Genomic DNA, 21,530 nt, shown 5'->3' with positions numbered 1-21,530 from the left:
TTTTTGTTAATGTCCTTATGTTGTATGTAGGCGCACCCTAACAGTTGGGCTTGTATGTATTTGTTCCTGAGCTATTAAGTTCTCAAGCTGAAGAGATTAATGCACTATTAGGTGTATAAGCACGCGTTGTTTGTGCTTTAATTTTTGTAAGTAATCCTGCTTGCCTTTTGCAAAGGGTATTGCAAGACAGATGCCGATATTGACTCTTGATGCTGGTGAAATGGTTGTTGTAATTCGACCCATCAATTATATTGAATTGGCGTAATTTCAATTTACCACCGGTCAAGTTAAAGAATAATTATGTATATTTATTATTATATTATTCTCCGATTAATTGTACAATATGTACGCAGGGTATACCGGCATAAACGGGCCCTGCCAACCACGGCTACCCGTTTGTGACAAATATTCTAATACAACTACACATTTTTTTCTCTATACACTAACACAAACGCACATTTTCGGGTTATTTTTTGTTTACCTAAATGCGATGAAAAAAAGTTTGTTTAATTTCTTGATTTATTTGAATGAGTGCGAAGGAGAAAACATAATTGTCAATAATGCCAAAAAAAAAGGGTAATAAAAAAACGATTGAAAGATCGTGATCGTACCATCGTAAAGGAGGCTCGTACAACAAGAAGGAAGAAGAAGGAAATGAATTTTATGTGATTTTTATACCCTGAACAGGGTATATAAAGTTTGTCACGATGTTTGTAACACCCAGAAAACAGCGTCGGAGACCCTATAAAGTATATATGTGAATGATCAGTATGTTGAGCTGAGTCGATTTAACCACGTCCGTCTGTCTGTCTGTCCGTCCGTCTGTATATATACGAACTAGTCCCTCAGTTTTTAAGATATCCTTTTGAAATTTTGCAAACGTCATTTTCTATTCAAGAAGCTGCTCATTTGTCGGAACGGCCGATATCGGACCACTGTAACATATAGCTGCCATATAAATTGAACGATTGGAATCAAGTTCTTGTATGGAAAACGTTCACATTTGACAATGTATCTTCACCAAATTTGGTATGGATTATTTTCTAAGGCAACAATGTAATCTCCGAAGAAATTGTTCAGATCGGTTAACTATAGCATATAGCTTTTACACAAACTGAACACATAGTTACTAAAAGAAATGCACCTGTGAAGGGTATATTAGCTTCGGTGCAGCCGAAGTTAACGTTTTCTTGTTTAACAATATTGTTTTATAGCATTGGAAATCAGAACTGAATTGGAAGCAGCAAATATCAATTGGTAAGCGGCAAATATCAATTGGTAAGTAAGTATGTGAAAAAGTGTGTGTACTTTGAAATTGGACTGCGCAGTCCAATATAATACGCAAAAATAAATACATACATACATATGTACATATGTATTTTATGCGTTTAAGGCGGCCTGCACAATCCAATATAATATGTGAATACAAATGTTCAGATGTTATTATTATTTTTATTTAATTAATCTTTCTTTTCAGATTTTACACTATTTTTATTTAATTAATCTTTGCTTTCAGATTAATTCAGATTATTCTTTCAGATAATATTAATCTTTTTTTTCAGATATTATTATCATTTTATACAATTAATCTTTCTTTTTTTTTTTAGATACTACAAATTCAATGTAATTATTATTTATTTTCAGGTATTAATAACCTTTATTTTATTTCAGGTATTTGTCTTTATTATCTTTTTTTCAGATATTAATTATTTTTTTAAATAAAATATATTTTTATTTATATATAAATTATAATAAGTTTTATGTAAAAATGTAAAAAATAAAATAAAATAAAAATTGTAAAAATTAAAAAGTTTTGTTTGAAATTTTGAGAAATTTTTAAAGTAGGAATCAAAAAATGCAACCCTGCATCAGCTGTTTAAAATGCAACCCCGCATCAGCCGTCGGGATATTAGAGCAGGACAGATATACTTTTTTATATGACACTGCCGAATGAGCGCAACAAAGATGTATGATCACATGTATACGGACGTGAGTGGGTAGAATATTCGCTCGGCCTATGGCAAACAACTCATGTTTACCCACGATTACCCACAGGCTTACCCACTGATTATCTGGGTTCTTACCCGCTCATGGTTGGCAGGGGGTTTTTATGTTGTATTTAGGTATATATGAGAAATGGTGAAACGCAGTTAATTGAGCGTCTGCACTTAGATATGTGTATATATGTAAGTATGAACATTTATTTTTTGTTTTGTTTTCTTATGTACTTCACTTCTTTATAATTTCAGCATAATTATTGTAATGCATATTCATATAATCATTATGTAATTATACTGGTATATATATATATGAAGTTATACATGTGTAGTAAATACGTTGATGAATATTCTCTCAAAAAAATAAGTACTTAGTTGGAAGAAACATATTTCAAAAGAAAATGTGTGAAAGTTTATGCGTGTAAGTATGTATGTACTTAAGCAATGTAAATATGTACATATGTATTATATTTATGAAAATATGTTTGCCCCAGACAGATATGTATGTATGTATGTATGTTCGTTTTTCTGCTCTTCTCTTTTTTTTATATACATATATATATATATGTATATTATACCAAACTGTGTTTTTTTTTGATAGCGGAATTTTCAGTTTTCCCGTAAATTGCCGAAAATTGAAGCAGTTTGATATTGATTTTCGACCGTTAAGGCGGTTCTTAAATTACCGTTTTTATCTTTATACACGAATTAAATCCCTTTGAACATGCATACATATAATAGTATATAGTTATACATTATATGGAAACGATACCACTCACTTAGATTTCTTCCAGGGGCATGGGTTTTGAATACTTAGTGTGCAGCAGTGCTCTGCGTCGGAGATTCCTACCGAGTGCGTTCCTTTCCTCCCTCGCGCGGTTAGTATTTTTGTTGTTTTGTTTTCGTTTTATTTTCGCGCCCGCGCGATTATTAGTAATTTATTTTATTTATTTATTTGTTTTTGTTTTCGCGCCCGCTCTTTTTTATTATGTGTATAGATATTTTAGCTTTTCGCTCCCTTTTTATTTTTTTTCCTTGTTTTAATAAGATCTTGTTTCACTTGTTGACCATGTACATACATACCTCACATATGCATGTATGCAATTGTTTTTTTTTCACTTTAAAAATGTATATGTGTGTGTCACTTAACTTGTATTTCAGTTTTGTTACTCTATAACAACCTTATTTTTATTATTATAACTTTTTTTTCTTTTTTTCCGGCGCTTTTAATATGTACGTGTGTGTGTCCCTTTACTTTTATTTCGGTTTTGTCACTCTTTAATAATCTTAACCTTTTTTTTTTGTTTTTCTTCACTTTACTTTTGCTTCACTTTTAATATGTAAGTATGTGTGTTCCTTCACTTTCATTTCGGCTCCCACTCTTTAATCACCTTATTCTTTTTTTTCACTTTGTAATAACCATTTTTAATTTTTGGTTAATTTCCCATAGTGCTTTTCACTAGAGCTCGAAGGACCATATTCACTGCATTACAAATATCATCACCTTGAATAATAAAACTACATTTTTTCCTTTTCTGACAAAGGTATCACCATATGTTTTTATTAGAACAAAAGAAAAAGCAGGGTTTTTTTTGAAAATAAAAAGCACAATTTAATAAAAATCGGAAAAGATCACTGTCGCAAAAAGATGTACAAAAGTAGACGAGCGCGCCGTTGTTGTTTGCTTGAGCGTGATGTCGAAAAAGGGGCCGGCCCGCTACCTATTATTCCTTTTTTAGCGTTTTGGTGTGGGGTGTCGGTCAGCTGCTAGATCTGCTGTAGCGGTGACATTGTGGATGTTGTGTGGGGAAATGTTGTGGAACGTGTGTGGTGAAATGATGAATGTGGCGTGTCGGTGTTGCGCCTCTATGTAGGGTTGTACGCTGGTGTAGGTAGTTAGGTAGGGCTCAATTAGCACTTGATGTGCCAATTTGATACACTATTCGTAGAACCTCCTGTATCTGCTATTTCACCTTCTGTCTCAAACCATTTTGAGGTCTCGATGAAACTACTTATGTCCAATATGCTTTTGGTGGAAATCCATTCAAGGTTTGGTGCTTGGTGGATTCCGAGTGTTTTGTGTCGGATCTGTGCTAGACCTGGGCATTCGCAAAGAAAGTGCAAGATTGTTTCCTTGTTCCCTGCTACTCCGCAGCCTCGGCAGATGTCGTTGTAGGGCAATCCAATTTTGGACGCATGTTCCCCAAATGGCCAGTGCCCTGTTGTGGTAGCTGTTATTCTGTAAATACTTTTTCTTGACCTATTTAATAAGTCATTGGTTCTTTTCCTGACATATGTTGGCCATAATTGTTTAGTTATGACGCATTTTGTAATGTTTTTCCACCTGTTGTTTGCAATTTGTTGAAATTGACTATTGATCTCTCCTTTTATCGAACCTAGCGGGCTTGGTATTAGCTCCGCCTCGGATTCATTGAGGAAAGCTCCTGCCTTTGCCAACTCGTCTGCTTTTTCGTTACCGAAAATGTTCCTGTGGCCGGGAACCCGGATCAAGTTTAGTTGGAGCTTGTCTTTTATTGAGCTTAGTGCTCTCTTGCAGTTGTGAACTATACTGGAATTTGTCATGGGTGAAGACAATGCCAAGAGGGCCGCCTGGCTGTCCGTAAATATAGTTGCTTTATGTATATCCCAGTGGTTTTCTAATAGAACTTTGCAGGCCTTTTCTATGCCTAGTACTTCTGCTTGGAGATGCTAGCCGAGTGCAGTAGACGTATAGAGAGAGATATGCCTAGATAAGCGGAGAATACCCCCGTGCCTACTCCGCAGTCCATTTTGGACCCGTCGGTATAGACTGAGGTGGTATCTTCCTCTACTATTGAACCTCCATTCTCGTCTAGATGGTATCCTCACCTGGAAGTGTCTATTGAAATCCAGCTTTGAGAGAATGTAGTCTGATTTGTTAATGGTGAACTTGTTTAGAATTACACTGTGTCCGTAGTTCTGCTGATTCCAACCTCCCAATTCTTTTATTTTTATCGCCACAATAGCTGCTGTTTTATGAATAAAAATGTCCATTGGTAGTTGATGCAGGATCACATTGAGCGCATCAGTCGGACATGACCTGATTGCACCCGTAACGTAATATTGTATTGTTTGTTTAGCCCTGGCCACCATACCAGAGCTCCATATGTAAGTATAGGTTTTATGACAGCCGTATGCATCCACACGATTATACTTGGTTTAAGGCCCCAATTCTTGTTGACGATTTTCTTACAAGTATAGTAGGCTATGTATGCTTTGTTTATTCTTTTTTCTATATTTATTTTCCAGGACAGTTTGGTGTCAATCTCCACACCCAAGTATTTAGCTGTGGGGATAGAGTGAGTGTTGTACCGTTTAGTACCGGAAGTTGAAACTGAGGCATTTTGGTTCTGCTAGTGAATAGCATCAGTTCTTTTTTGTTCGGGTTAACTCCTAGACCATTGTTTTTAGCCCATAGGTTTAACCTACGAAGCGCTCTTTCCATAATCTCGCTGACTGTTGAAGGAAACATGCCTGAAACCAACAACACTATATCGTCTGCATACTCTACTGCTTTCACTCCTCCACCGTTTAGTTGAAGTAGTATTTCGTTCAGCTCTGCGACCCATAGAAGCGGAAAGAGGACCCTCCTTGAGGCGTACCTCTACTCACATAGCTTGTTTGTGTTGCAGCGCCGTTTGAAGCTATAATCTTCCTATTCTCAAGCATCGATAGTATCCATCTGCACACAGTGTCGTCTATACCACCATGTGCCAGAGAATTAATTATTGCATTTACTTCTATGTTGTTGAAGGCGCCCTCTATGTCTAGAAATGCAGCCAGGGTGTATTGTTTGTGGTGTAGTGATTTTTCAATTACACTTATCACCTCGTGAAGGGCGGTTTCGGTTGATCGGCCCTTCATGTACGCATGTTGGGACTTCGATAACTTCTCCGCCATTATTGTTCTTACGAGTAGATCTATTAGCCTTTCTAGTACCTTCAGCATAAAGGAGGTAAGGCTTATAGGTCTAAAATCCTTGGCATTCTCGTGTGTTCTTCTGCCTGGTTTTGGGAGGAACACAACTTTACTTCTTTTCCAACTTCTTGGGATGTAAGATAGTTGTATGCTTGCTTTGTATATATTTTCAAGCCTTAAAACCACTGGTTCTACCAGTTTTTGCAGCATTATGGGCATAATCCCGTCAGGACCTGCCGCTTTATATAGTGCAAAACTATTTATGGCATATTTGATTTTTCTTTTGTCTACTATTTGGCTTCGATAGTCAGCTGCGTTCAGCGGTGGTTCTGGTTGAACCCTCGTTGAAGGTGTTTGCTGACTCCCGGGGAAGTGCGTTGTGATTAGTACCTCCAAAGACTCTTTTGCCGAGGAGGTCCAATCACTTCCCTCCGCCCTAATGTAGGCAGTATTAATATGATCTTTGGATAGCATTTTACTCAGCCTGGCAGCTTCTGTGCAACTTTCTATCGATGTGCAGATAGATCGCCATAAGTCCTTTTTATCTTTCCTGACTGCATTTTTGTATTCTTTCATACTGTCTTTATATGGCTGCCAGATTTTGGTTCTAAAACTCTCATTGAAAGCCTTCCTTAGTTGTGTTCTCAAATTCTTGAGTTCACTGTTCCACCAAGGAAGAGACTTTCTCTTTTTCAAAACTGTTAGCGGAGTAGATTTATTAAAAGTTGTGGTTAGGATTTTTTCCAACTTCTCTACTTCTGCATCTAATTCCTCAGGATTTCTGATGCTCTTATTGCCTCCCTTTTCAAGGCATTTTGTTGCTATACTGGTAAATTTTCCCCATGCCGTTCTTCTAGGGTTCCGGTAAGTGAGAGGCACACTGTACTTCTCGCGGATGCTGAAGAGTATCCAGGAGTGATCCGACATGGAAGGCTCATCGGATACCCTCCAGTTATCCACAAAGAGACTGTCTGTGTCTGTTGATAGCGTGAGGTCAAGCACTTCCGCCCACCCCGGAAACCTATCAGAGCTTGGAAGAATAAAAGTTGGCTTATCGCCCTTGTTGCATATGCTTAGATTACTATTTAGAATATACTGCAAAAGTGACTCATCTCCGGTGTTTATACTGGAGCTACCCCATACGGTGTGCTTTGCGTTTGCATCACACCCTATTAGGACATCCTCCTTCCTGTTCTCCTCTACTAGTCTGGTGAGTGGGGCCGGTGGTATGTCTTCGTCATGGGCCAAGTAGGCCGAGACCAAGAAGAAGGGCTTTTCCTTCTGTTCCACCTTTACCACTGTGATATCTGCTGTGCTGTAATTAGGACAAAGAAATGCATTTATACTATTATTGATAAGAATGCATGCCCTAGGTTTACCTCTGTTCCGTGTGTAAAACAGGTTATGGTTGCTGCTGTTTAGCTCTTTAATGGTATCTTCATTGACCCAGGGCTCCTGTACTAGGTTGATGTCGATGTCCCCCTCGTTCACGAGGGTTGTCAGATTCGCTGTAACACTCTTCGAGTGCTGCAGGTTTATCTGTACGCATCTTATGTTAATGGGCATCTCGGGTTTCTTCGATGCCCACATTCTTTAGCAACTGGCTGGCGTCGTCGACCTCTTCCGTGTCGTCTTCGTCAGCCGCTTTGTCGCTTTGGAAGATTTTTAGTCTGGCCTTGCGGATTCCGAAGCTGATTTTGTAGTCAGTCTTCTTCAGAGCCTCAATGGACTCATCACAAATGGCCACTAGTATTGGCTTGCTTGCCTTATTCGGTTTTTCCTCCCTGATTAGCTGCCACTCATCTATACTAGGTATAGATTTGTTCTGCAGCTTAATGCACCGCAGGAGTTTTTCGCCTGGCTCATCTAGAGGGGGTAACCAAATGCGAGCACGAGGTCTCTTCGGAATGTTCTTGGCCGGTATAAGCCTCAATTGGAGGCCTACAAAGGCGTTGCTAATTTTAGCAACACTACCCGTCAGGAAATCCAGCGAGGCCTGGTCCGCGCACTTGATGACCCTGTAGCCCCTGAGGGTCTCAGAAGAGTCAAACTCCGGGTGAGGATCCCCAGGATTGTACATAGCTTAGCACCATACCCGACAATCTGACGTCGATCTCCACCCATCTCTCCTGTATTGTGCTCGGAGAGGAAGAATTTCCGTCTATGATGGCCACCTGCAGGCTATCTCTGGCAACATCGCAGAAATGCCTTGCCGTTGTTGTGCTGCTGTGTTCACCTTCGCTCCGCCTCGGTTTTTTGGGCTGAGTTCCGGGTACTTCCGTGATGGAGCGATTTCTCTTCTGAGAAGTGCTCTTTCGCTTGCTCTCTTCCTTTTCAGGTAGCCTTCATATTCCTTTACGATAGATTTGAGGCGCTTTATTTCAGCCTCATCAACTGGGGTACCGGCTGCCTGGTCTTTGGCTAAGTAGTTCATCTTCTTCGGACTCCGTAATAGGATTCCGATAGTTCATGTCCTTAGTCGTTGCTGTTGTCGTCAATTTGGTTGTGGGTTGGTCACTCGTCCGCAGAGCCGGTATGCGGAGAGAAGGCTTTTATACCTCTGACCTCGCCCGAGCATCGGAGGGGACCGTTCGCGATCAGCTATTTATTACCCCTCGCTGACCATTCAGCCCTCGGCACGGGTACCTCGACACCTTGGCTTAAGGTGGTGTTGGTTCAGGTATCCTCATACTTCCACAATAGGAGATGGGCGTAAAACCTAGGGTTTATTCATCCATATCACTATTGTGGGAATTATGAAGTGTCCCTCTTAATTCGTAAGATTAAAGTGCGTTTCCTTTGGGATGCACACTTTACTCTTACTTAAGCCCCTTCGCCACGACAAAGCGACCAACTTCAAAGGAGACGCTGGTGTAGTACGCTGAGGCTCATTTGGCCAGACACTAACGTCATTCATTTTTACAATGGATGTAAAACTCATCGCTGTAAACGAAAAAAAAAAATAGAAAACACCACAAACAAACAAAAGTGTCAAGCGTCTACTAACAACAACCACGCTATGGTGATCAGCTGAGATGTCATCATGGCGGCAGACGCTATTATGAGGACGGTGCGAGAGAGTGAGAAACAAACAAACGTGTCAAGCGTCGACTAACAACAACCACGCTATGGTGCTCAGTACGCTTGATCTTTTGTCGACGATTTTACCTGCATCGCCCCATGGAAACTGTCAGATTATAGGTTTTCGTGATTCTGACAGAATTACCTTTAAAAGGAAAAAAAAAATCGGTCGCGCTCGATTATTTTAAGGTGGGGTATTTTTTTTTTACAAATTTGCCACCCTGCTATGTCTTTAACTCACCCTCAAACTGTCAGAATATTGAAATATACACTGGTCTTCATGCATTTAATTTACCATCTCTTAATCTGACGCGCTCGAGTTTCCCGATGGATCGATTTTTTCTTTTTTCTCTAATCTGACGAACTCCCCCCAACGCACCCCTCCATATTAAGGGCTCATATTTGATAGGGGTACATAAAAAGGTGCAATGTTTCTCCCCATAACATTTTCTGACACGCTTTAGTAACTTCGAAAACTCTGCAAACACGCCATGGCTGCACACATTGATTGTATCACTTTTTAACAAAAATTTTGAGTCTTATGCTTCTTGTTTTTTAACACTTTTCAGTTCGCAATCAAATTTATATTTTTCTCGTTGGGTTGAGCCTTATGGTTCTTTATAATTTTAACACTTTTCACTTCGCAATGATTGAGCCTTATGCTTGTTTTCATTTGGTTGAGCCCCCAAAATATATAGGAATTGTGCTCACGCACTTACAGGTTAACTTCTTTTTGTTTAAATTAAATTCGAGTAAGTGATTTCATATTATTTTATAATTTAAAACGTACAAATTTTATTTGCTAATGAAAATGATTATTACAAAACCGAAACGACGAACAATTGATTTTGAAAAAAAGATACTTTGATGATAGTTTAAGTCGTCACAAGCGTCACATCTTCTTCTTCTTAATTGGCGTAGACACCGCTTACGCGATTATAGCCGAGTTAACAACAGCACGCCAGTCGTTTCTTCTTTTCGCCACGTGGCGCCAATTGGATATTCCAAGCGAAGACAGGTCCTTCTCCACTTGGTCCTTCCGACGGAGTGGAGGTCTTCCTCTTCCTCTGCTTCCCCCGGCGGGTACTGAGTCGAATACTTTCAGAGCTGCAGTGCTTTCATCCATCCGGACAACACGACCTAGCCAGCGTAGCCGCTGTCTTTCAATTCGCTGAACTATGTCAATGTCGTCATATATCTCGTACAGCTCATCGTTCCATCGAATGCGATATTCGCTGTGGCCAATGCGCAAAGGACCATAAATCTTTCGCAGAACCTTTCTCTCGAAAACTCGTAGCGTCGACTCATCGGATGTTGTCATCGCCCAAGCCTCTGCACCATATAGCAGGACGGGAATTATGAGCGACTTATAGAGTTTGGCTTTTGTTCGTCGAGAGAGGACTTTACTTTTCAATTGCCTACTCAGTCCGAAATAGCACCTGTTGGCAAGAGCAATCCTGCGTTGGATTTCCAGGCTGACATTGTTGGTGGTGTTAATGCTGGTTCCTAAATAGACGAAATTATCTACAACTTCAAAGTTATGGCTGTCAACAGTGACGTGAGAGCCAAGTCGCGAGCGCGACGACTGTTTGTTTGATGACAGGAGATATTTCGTTTTGCCCTCGTTCACTGCCAGACCAATTTTCTTTGCTTCCTTGTCCAGCCTGGAGAATGCAGAACTAACGGCGCGGGTGTTGAGGCCGAAGATATCAATATCATCGGCATACGCCAGCAGCTGTACACTCTTATAGAAGATGGTACTTTCTCTATTTAGTTCTGCGGCTCGAACTATTTTCTCCAAAAGCAGGTTGAAAAAGTCGCACGATAGGGAATCGCCTTGTCTGAAACCTCGTTTGGTATCGAACGGCTCGGAGAGGTTCTTCCCGATCCAGACGGAGCTTTTCGTGTTGCTCAACGTCAGTTTACACAGCCGTATTAATTTTGCGGGGATACCAAATTCAGACATCGCGGCATAAAGGCAGCTCCTTTTCGTGCTGTCGAAAGCAGCTTTGAATCGACGAAGAGGTGGTGTGTGTCGATTCTCCTTTCACGGGTCTTTTCCAAGAGTTGGCGTATGGTGAACATCTGGTCGGTTGTTGATTTGCCAGGTCTATAGCCACACTCATAAGGTCCAGTCAGTTTGTTTACGGTGGGCCTTAATCTTTCACACAATACGTTCGATAGAACCTTATACGCGATGTTGAGGAGGCTTATCCCATGGTAGTTGGCGCCGATTGCGGGGTCTTCCTTTTTATGGATTGGGCATAGCACACCTAAATTCCAATCGTTGGGCATGCTTTTGTCCTACCATATTTTAAAAAGGAGCTAGTGCATGCTCCTTATCAGTTCTTCGCCGCCGTGTTTGAATAGCTCTGCCGGCAATCCATCGGCCCCGCCGCTTTGTTGTTCTTCAGACGGGTAATTGCTATTCGAACTTCTTCATGGTCGGGCAATGGGACGTCTGCTCCATCGTCATCGATTGGGGAATCGGGTTCGCCTTCTCCTGGCGTTGTGCAAGCCGAGTAGAAAACCGTTCGGCAGTCTGTTGTGATTGCAGCTTTTCGACGACGAACCTTCCTTGTGTTTGTTGGCACGCGTTTTTTGCTGCACAGAGGCGGGTGCGAATCTTGGCTGCAACAAGATAGTGGTCCGAGTCGATGTTAGGACCTCGGAGCGTACGCACGTCTAGAACACTGGAGACCTGTCTTCCGTCTATCACAACATGATCGATCTGGTTGGTGCTTTTTCGATCCGGAGACAGCCAGGTAGCTTGATGTATCTTCTTGTGCTGGAATTTAGTACGCAGATAACCATATTTCGGGCCCCGGCGAAGTCAATCAGCCTCAACCCATTTGGGGATGTTTCGTCGTGGAGGCTGAATTTACCGACCGTAGTGCCAAATATACCTTCTTTGCCCACCCTGGCGTTAAAGTCGCCAAGCACGATTTTGACATCGTGGCGGGGGCAGCTCTCATAAGCGCGCTCCAAGCGCTCATAGAAGGCATCTTTGGTCACATCGTCCTTCTCTTCCGTCGGGGCGTGGGCGCAAATCAGCGATATGTTGAAGAACCTCGCTTTGATGCGGATTGTGGCTAGAACGTTCATTCACCGCAGTGAATGATAGTACTCGGCGACGGAGTCTCTCTCCCACCACGAAACCTACACCAAACTTGCGCTCATTTATAAGGCCACTGTAGTAAATGTCACAAGGACCTATTCGTCTCTGTCCTTGTCCCGTCCATCGCATTTCTTGGACGGCGGTGATGTCAGCCTTTATTTTCGCGAGGACATCAACCAGCTGGGCAGCGGCACCTTCCCAAATTAGGGTCCGGACATTCCAGGTGCATGCCCTCAAATCGTAGTCCTTATTTCGTTTGCCATGGTCGTCATCAAAAGGGGGGTCTGTCATCCGAGGCTGTCGTTTAGATTTCATTGGGGGGGCTTTTTACGTGGCGGGTCCCAAACCCAGCGCACAACCCTATGTAGGGGATGTTTCGCCTTCTCACATTAGCTCGCCTTCGAACGGATGGTCTTAGGCTACCCAGAGGATACTTGGTCAACGACCGGAAGTAGTGAGCTGGTTGAGCCATGTGTAAAAGAATCGTTTCTGGCCACTCCCAAGTGAATGGCGATCAGAGAACTTTCCTCACTTGTGTGAACTTCTACACATAACTCCATCCTCCAACTTCTATACATAACTCCATCCTCCAAGCGTCCCATAGTTTTTATAAAAAAGTAAAAAGGGTTAACAGTTAATTTTAAAAAAGTACATTGCGATGATAAATCAATTGGCCACATGCGTACGGCTTCGCGTACTCTCGTCAAGTCGTCATCTATCATTGACATTTTCTGGTTCGGAGTCTTTTGTTCGAAACTTCTTGCGAAAAAGGATTTCCGTGTTGATCAAACCCTACATATATAACTCTATTTCTAACTCCATTAATTTTAAGCAATGTGTCGAAGCACTGACGCGACGACAAAGCGTCACAACATTGTGTTGTTGGTAGAAAATCCGAGCTGTCCCGAAAAACACAAACAAAGGAACGACTTAGTATAGTATATCATGTAAAAATCAAATAAATTTATTAAATATGCTAGTGCAAATTGATTATAAATTTTACTATGCATGCATTCCTACAAAATTGTACTCATATCATAATTATTTTTACATGGCAATATGGAATCGCAGAGGGCAAAACGAAAAGCATGCATACATACATATGTGTTTACATACATTGCACATACAAGCGATTCCCTGGTTGAAAGCAAACATGAAGCATGAAAATATGATGATGGTGTTAGGTTAATCAATTATTTAAATAAATGTATCACAATATATTGAAATCATTAATAATAACTTATTATAAAATAAAATGAAATTAATAAAATAATTTAAAAAAAAATATATGTAAAAGTTTTACATAAGGGAACATGTTTTCTATGGAATATCAAAGAACTTATTTTTCTTCAATATTCTTTGGTTAGGAGTATCATCATGGGCATGCATACATATACATATTTCTGTCTCTTCATATTCTCTGGTAGAGTATGTGAGAGAAGTGCAAAAAATGTTAGCATTTCACTGCGTGAATTCCAGCGTTGTGAAGTGAATTCAGTAGTTTAAGTTTTACAATTTATATCGAACCTGCCCCTTCTCGATGTACGTCTCTGGTATGGGTGTTTCAACATCCAAAAAAATTTGTTCGCGCTGGAAGCATTTTTACGCAAATGGTTGTCAATTTAGTTTTTTTGAACATGTCGTAACAATACCACGAGAAGAATACGTAGAAGTAAATTCTGAGTAGTTGTCTTTCAAGAAATCAGGAAAACCAACCACCGAAAACGGATTTCTCTTCATCGCAATGGGAGCTCTCATACATCGCCTGAACCAACTGCATTTGAATCGTCGATTGATGAGTATGCCACTTCCACTATCCAATCTCAGTGACTGTCTGTCAGTCTATCCATCCGTCCGTCGTCCATTCAAGCGATAATTTGAGTAAAAATTATATAAAATATTTCACTTCGTGAAGTCTCCAACAATAGTTTGCTAGCATTCCTGTGTTACATTTCCTTTGACAACGCTTCTCCTTTAAGCAAATATCCTGATAGAAATTCTCGTTTTATTCGTCGGTCACAGAACAGAAATTTATAAGAAAGAAATCTAAGTCCAGTGAATATATATTTTTAGGACAAATTACATCACAAAGCTCTATATATAAGTTCATTTAAAAGGGGAGGTTGGGAAGGATTAAGGTTTGTTTCGTCGAAAAAAGACCTTTTTTCATGATTTTTTTTAAAACGTCGAGTTTTTTTTAATTTTTAAATTTTTCAATTTTTGATACCATTTTCAAGCCAAAATTGCGATTTTAGACGAAAAAATCGACTTATTTGTTATTGTAAAATTGTTAATAGTTAAAATTTTTGGAAAAACTCGACGTCATTCGAGAGCTATATATATGTAGAATATTTGTACAAAATTTCAAAACGATTGAAGCAGTAGTTTTTTCTGTACGCTGGTCACCGACTTGATTCAAAGTTTTGTACACTCAGCGCAGGTAGCTGGAAGGCGCGCAAACCTAAGTTAGAGGTAACGTTATTCAACCTGCTGATTTGTATTAAATTCAAAACTTAATAAATTGACCAGGAAAATACGTTATTACAGTAGACAATCACCTGTTTTTCTGAAAATTCCATTAATTTAATCTAAACCTTAAGCCTCAGCCAGTGTTTTAGACAGATTCAAATCGCGTACTAAATCGTTTAGATCACTTTGTGTCAATAAATGAGGCTCTTGTGTAGTTAACGGCTCCTACCATGAGTCAGTATTTTCAGATGCTTTATCTTTCTGACTGAATTAAAGAAGGTTAGTAAAGGTCCTGGGATAATGATACCAATGTATTCTCCTACTGGATTCAATTGCCTGATGCCTAATTTTTTTTTTGAAATGAAGGAGCAGTTCAGGAGTATGTGCTCTGGTGTCTCTCCTCTTTGGACGTAAAAACGACACAGATCTGAGTAACTGTATCCTAATTTGAGCAGATGACACCATTGATTGTAGTGACTTTCATAAAATCTCAATGCTTCCTTAATTTATTTCTGAGAAAAACGATAAGAGTCTTGAACCGTTTTGTATCGTTCTCTCCCAGAAACTCTATCTTTGGCAATTTCCTTTTCCAGACGCTCCTCTCGTAAGGTGTGGGGCCCGCAGAAAAGTACGGTTGCGGTCCTATTCGACGGCTTTCCGTTGCTTTTTTTTTGCCAGGATATTTACTGATTCCTCTATGCCCAGGATGTTGTTACCAGTTTAACAGAGTTAAAACTTTTATTCACTCTAATACCATTGTTAATTTGATTTTAACGGATGAAGTTCCGCCTGACTATCATTGAATAAGGCAATTCGTTCACCGTAATAGTACCTCTCTCTAGAATTATCTCTACACACCTGCTAATGGCATTGAGCTCAGCTGGAAAAATTCTTGCAAACCCGCCCTTGGACACTGATAGAGTCCCATTATACGATCCCCAAAACCCTTTTGGAGTCGTCTCCACAACGATAAGCAGCGGTTTAATACGTCAACATAGCCCCAGTTATACACACACATGCCATCCCATGTACTTTCGCCGATAGTTCCCCAATAGTTGTAAGGGAGAACCTTGACGCCGCAGTACTGTACATCCAGCGTAGTATGATCAGTTGGCAACCTCAGATTCTACCAACTACACGTTTGTACACCATCAATTCTCGAGTTGCATTCGCTTTCTAATATCAGCCCTAGATATTTCATTGCCCGTCCCACCCAATTGAGCGGTAAAGTTTTTAGAGATAGTAGAGACCTCCTTCTTGTAAAAGGAATGATGGCCGTTTTTGATGGGTTAATGTTAAGCCTGAAATATCCGCTTCATCTTTTTGCGAAGGTTAGTCCTCTTTAAAAGATGTTATTCAAGGTGCTCTCAAATTTTCTTCTTGCTATAATGACAATGTCGTCCGTATAGCCTTGGCAGCGGATGTCCTTGCAAGTTTGCAGATCCTGAAAATCATTTCCAACTAGGCTTCACTGCAAAGGTGGCAAAACCCCCCCCAAGGCCACCTCTTTTTTTGTATGCTATCTGAGTCTATATTGGTTTCACCAATACTCGTTTTGAGAACTGCACCGCAACCCACCTTGTGATGGGTAGATTTGCCTGCCTCCTTTTCAGTTCTCGTGTAACATTGTGGTGGGAAGTGTTGTCAAAAGCCCCTTCTATGGCAAGAAAAGCACATAGCATCATTTCCCCGTTTACAGAAGCATGCTTAATGTCGTTGACCACATTGTAGAGAACCGAGTCTTTGGTGCAGTAGATTTTGTTCTAGAAATGTTTTTAAGGTTATAAGCCTGCGCAAGGCTGTCTTTCATCAGTTTTACTAGGTATGTCAGAATAATCTCTGTTCCCTTCTGGAGTAAAGTTCGAAAAATTTTGTCTGAATTTGGCGCTTAAGTCGTGTTAAACGTGGTAGGGGTTATTTGTCTCATGGAGACCTCTACAGGGAAGTGCGCGATCAACAAATTTCGTCCATCGGAGAAATAGGTTCCTAGACACCTCTAAGAAAGCCTCTCCAAATATGAGTTTTTAATTGTAACATTCAGTTTTCTATTTTTTTTATTATCAGATAGAAAAATTTATATCTCGCTTCCAATTATTTGAAAAAATTTGTTGTTCCTCAGATTTTGTTGGAAATTGAATGCTCTATAAAAAAGGTCTATTAAGATTTTTTCGTATACCCAAACGTTTAAAAGATATTAACAGTTAAAGTTTGCTTATTTTTTGGAAAATTTTTTATTTCTTATGAATTTTATAACTCAATGAGAAAAAATTATTATGAATAGATTTTTGGAGAGGCTTTCTTAGAGGTGTCTAGGAACCTATTTTTCAGAGTACCAAACGAAAAAAAAAAAAATTTTTTTGATCCACCCTAATATGCATTGATGTTTGACGATGAATATCTCGTAAACGCTTAACTTAATCGAAAAATCATATAAGACCATTTTTATAGAGCAGTAAATTTCCTACAAAACTGTGAGTTTCATCGTTCATAATAATTTTTTTTCATTGAGTTATAAAATTCATAAGAAATAAAAAATTTTCCAAAAAATAATCAAACTTTAACTGTTAATATCTGTTAAACGTTTGGGTTTACGAAAAAATCATAATAGACTTTTTTTGTAGAGCATTAAATTTCCTATAAAATCTAAGGAACAGTATATTTTTTCAAGTAGTTGGAAGCGAGATATAAATTTTTCTATCTGATAATAAGAAAAAATAGAAAACTGTATGTAGGAGGACCTTCCCGTTACAATTAAAAACTCATGTTTGGAGAGGCTTTCTTAGAGGTGTCTAGGAATCTATTTTTCCGAGTACCAAACGAAAAAAAAAATTATTATTTTTTGAATCACTCTAATATACATACATATGTAGTACTTCAACTAATGAAAGGTGTCTGTTGCAAACAGACTTAAACAATTTGGTTGCTTGGTGTGATAGAAATGATTTGCTATATAATCTCAAACTATGTAATATGATGAGCTTTATCTGTAGATCTGGTCACCCCTCTGCTTATGTAATGAAGGACTATAGACTAGAGCAAGTTTTTAACTCTGTTCATTTAGACCCTAAGTTTAATTTTAGTTTTCATATTGATACCATGGTCTAGAAAGCTGAAGGGGTCTAAAGAATGTTACTAAAATAGTTTTTTACAACTTTGGTAAAGCCTATATTGGAATATGGCTCTGTCCAAATTCATTCCGACAAGTTATAATCTGTTCAAAAACAATTTTTTTTCGCTTTAGGGAATTTCCGATGGCATTCAAGATTAATTCTACTTCTAAACACTAGTCGTTTAAAACTTATAAATCTTACTACACTAATTTACGTAGATAAATGCTTGGCATTATATTCCTAGTAAAAATACTGAATGGAACAGTTTGCAGTTCTGAAGTCAAACTTTAATATACCGGTTCAGTTTTCGCAGAAGTTTACATCCTTTCTGCTAAATTTTGTAGATTAAATTTTTAACTAAACGAACCATTCCGCTGCATTTATCATGATTTTATTTCCCATTCCAAAACATTTGATTTTTTTGACTCACTTTTGGAAACTAAAATGACTATATTTAAATGCTAAATTTTGTAGATTAAATTTTGAACTAAACAAAGCATTCCGCCGCATATGTCATGATTTCAGTTCGATTTCTGCACATTTGATTTACTCACTTTTCGAAGCTAAAATGACTATACTGTTTTCTTTTATTAAATAAATTCGTTACAATTTGTTATAACGTATTTTAAGTCTTAATCTAATTGTTATACAGTGGTATAACTCAAGTTATTTAAAAAAAGACACTTAGGGTTTCACTTTAAGAGTGATATATTTTCTCAGAAAAACACACTAATTGTTAAGGAAATTTAAATGCTATTTACTTAATGTGTAGTACAATACATGCAATTAAGTTTTGAATATAACATCATTCAAATGGCCTCGTCGAATGGTGTTAAATCACTACTTCTTGAAGGCCCTTCAGTATCATAATTTCTTGAAATAATCGAATCTCCAAACTTTTCTTGCAATAATTGTTGTTGGCACCAGATGTTGCCAATTGTATAAGGATGCAAGTTGGCATACTTTAAGGGGTAAGTAGTGTAATCTTTTTTAAATTTTCTTTGTTTTTGCATTTTCTGTTATCTTATACCTTAAGAATTAATGTAGAAACCCATTGGATGGTTTTGAAGAACCCACAATCTGCGCCAACTACCGTGGGATAAGCCTCCTTAGCATCGCGTATAAGTTTCTATCGAGCGTCTTGTGTGAAAGATTAAAGCCCACCGTCAACAAACTGATTGAACCGTATCAGTTAGGCTTTAGACCTGGCAAATCAACAACCGACCAGATATTCACCATGCGCCAAATTTTGGAAAAGACCTGTGCAAAGAAAATCGACCGACACCCCCGCAAAACGAATACGGCTGTGTAAACTGACGTTGAGCAACACCAAAAGTTCCGTCGGGATCAGGAAGGACCTCTCCGAGCCGTTCGATACCAAACGGGGTTTGAGACAAAGCGACTCCCTATAGTGCGACTTCTTCAATCTGCTGATGGAGAAAATAATTCGAGCTGCAGAACTTAATCAAGCAGGTACAATCTTTTATACGAGTGTACAGCTGATGGCGTATGCCGATTGATGTCATCGGCCTCAACACCCGCTAGTTCTGCTTTCTCCAGACTGGACAAGGAAGGAAAGCAAACGGGTCTGGTAGTGATCGAAGGCAAGACGAAACTCGCACTCGCGACTTGGCTCTCACCTCACTGTTGACAGTCATAAGTTTGAAGTTGTAGATATTTTTGTCTATTTAGGAACCAATATGAACACCACCAACAGAGTCAGCCTGGAAATCCAACGCAGGATAACTCTTGACTAAGTAGGCAATAAAGGAGTAAAGTAAAGTCCGAATAGACGAAAACACTCCAGCTCTGAAAGTATTCGACCCTGTAACCGTCGGGGGAAACAGAGGAAGACCTCCACCTGTTGGAAGGACTAGGTGGAGAGGGACCTGGCTACGCTTGTAATATCCAATTGGCGCCACGAAGCGAAAAGAAGAAACGACTGTCGCGCTGTTGTTAACTCGGCTATAATCGCGTAAGGGGTGCCTACGCTAATTAAAAAGAAGAAGAAAATACCCGCATACCGAATTTCATCAAGATATCTCAATTTATACTAAAGTTACAGTTTGCTCGGACGGACAGACAGACAGCCTCTCGGACTTCAACTTTTCTCGTCATCTTGTTCATTTGTATTTATATAACACTATAGCTAACTCGCTTAGTTTTAGGTGATACGTACAACCGTACAACAAAACTATAATACTCTGTAGAAACAGGTTGCAGACCATCACATATTAAAATTACCGAAGCGTGCCGAATCACGTTAGTCCTATTGGTAGACGTTGTATATGATGTAGGCACTGCATTTAAATTATAATATAAAATATTTTTAACAAAATTTTATTTTGCCAACACTTGAAAGTATTGGGAAAGTGTAAAGTTTTCGGTTGCACCCGTAATTAAAACTTCCTTACTTGTTTGATATGCAGTTTAAACATAATCTGAAAGAACTTTTCTTTGATCACTGCACATGTTACATCCGAATTTAGCCCTTGGTTACCTGTTTTTATGTATTTTTATTTTTTTACAGAATCCATCACAAAATGCGTACTTTAACAATATACATCAATCAAGTTTACCAAAGCACATTAAAAATCAAGTGTTTTCTGGATATAATTCATTAGTCATCGGAATGAATACCAAACAATCTCATGTATCAATGCAACAATTTTTGAGCAGATCGACGAAATCAATGTCTCTGGCACCAGAATCCTCATCAAATATCTTTTCTGCAGTAAATTTAAATAATTTGGAGCAATCAATACCAGATTCCGGCAAAAGATATGAATGTAATTCTTATGAACAAGCAAGCCGAAGATATAAGCATAATAATTTACGGGCGAAGGGTCAAATTAGTACCAGTATTTCAGACGACGAGATATCAGCTCAAACTCCCCTAATGTCTAAGCGAGAGAGTACTGTATGACTATAAATTATATGCAGGGTATATAACACAACCCTGTAATGAAGAGTATATAAATACTAATTATATAATAGAAATGTTCAATAATTTCTTTAGATCTCAAATTTTAGCTGTGGTGTTAACCAAAAAATAAATTCTAAAAAAATCGTTTTATTAGCACTTTGGAAACTTTTATGTATCAAAAATATATTTCATGTAAAGGATTTTTGAATACAGTTTTTACAGTCTAGTTTGTTTTGGTCAAAAGCATGCTCATCAGCCGTCTCAGCAGATAAATCTTCTAGTTAATATTAAAGTTCAAGGTTCTCATCTAAATATTATATAATTGAGAAAGTTCCTATATATAAAATTATCTTGTTATGGTGTTTGTGGTTAATGGAACGGCTGAAACGATTTTGATGAAATTTGGTGTGATTATCGAGTAAGTATATTTTTCAAACCCCTAAATGTAATCGGTGGACCACCCCAAATTTTTATTGTTCATGTTATATCATGCTTGCACATGCGTGCTCTGCACTAACCTTGCCAGTAGACACCAATGATTAAACAGTACATATGCTTGAATAAACAACATTGAATTGCTCCCGAATACAAAATTATTCACTATTGGCTAAAGTACAGGCGATATGTTTCATAGCCCGATTACAAATTTTGTGGGGAAATCACTGATAATGACAATACAAGATTTGTACGGAAAGCAATAGGACTGATTTTCTTTCGCCGCGACTGTACTTCGGAGCGAGTGTCCGCACCGACTGGATTCGGTAGAGGGCATTCCTAGCTAAAGAACATTTTCGCGCAACTTGTTTCTGTGAGTGGTGCAAGCCGATAATGCAGCGTTCGTTAGAACATAGGTACGCGATTAAATTCTAAGT

General features: G+C 38.9%; 1 protein-coding gene across 3 annotated transcripts in view; it reads left to right on the top strand.

The window, feature by feature from the left end:
• LOC126764205 (uncharacterized) overlaps nt 1-20,814 on the top strand; it is a 317,397-nt gene extending 296,583 nt beyond the window's left edge. For all 3 annotated transcript variants that reach the window (XM_050481998.1, XM_050481999.1, XM_050482000.1), the window contains exon 4: nt 20,263-20,814. In XM_050481998.1, coding sequence (XP_050337955.1) covers nt 20,263-20,658 — 396 coding nt within the window. In that variant the 3' untranslated portion in view covers nt 20,659-20,814. The remainder of the gene's footprint in view (nt 1-20,262) is intronic.
• Nucleotides 20,815-21,530: the final 716 nt, after the last annotated feature.

Source organism: Bactrocera neohumeralis, unplaced genomic scaffold, assembly GCF_024586455.1.
Source record: "Bactrocera neohumeralis isolate Rockhampton unplaced genomic scaffold, APGP_CSIRO_Bneo_wtdbg2-racon-allhic-juicebox.fasta_v2 cluster09, whole genome shotgun sequence".
NCBI lineage: Eukaryota > Metazoa > Arthropoda > Insecta > Diptera > Tephritidae > Bactrocera > Bactrocera neohumeralis.
The sequence above is the reverse complement of the archived record's forward strand: the minus strand, read 5'-3'. Positions and strand labels throughout refer to the sequence as shown.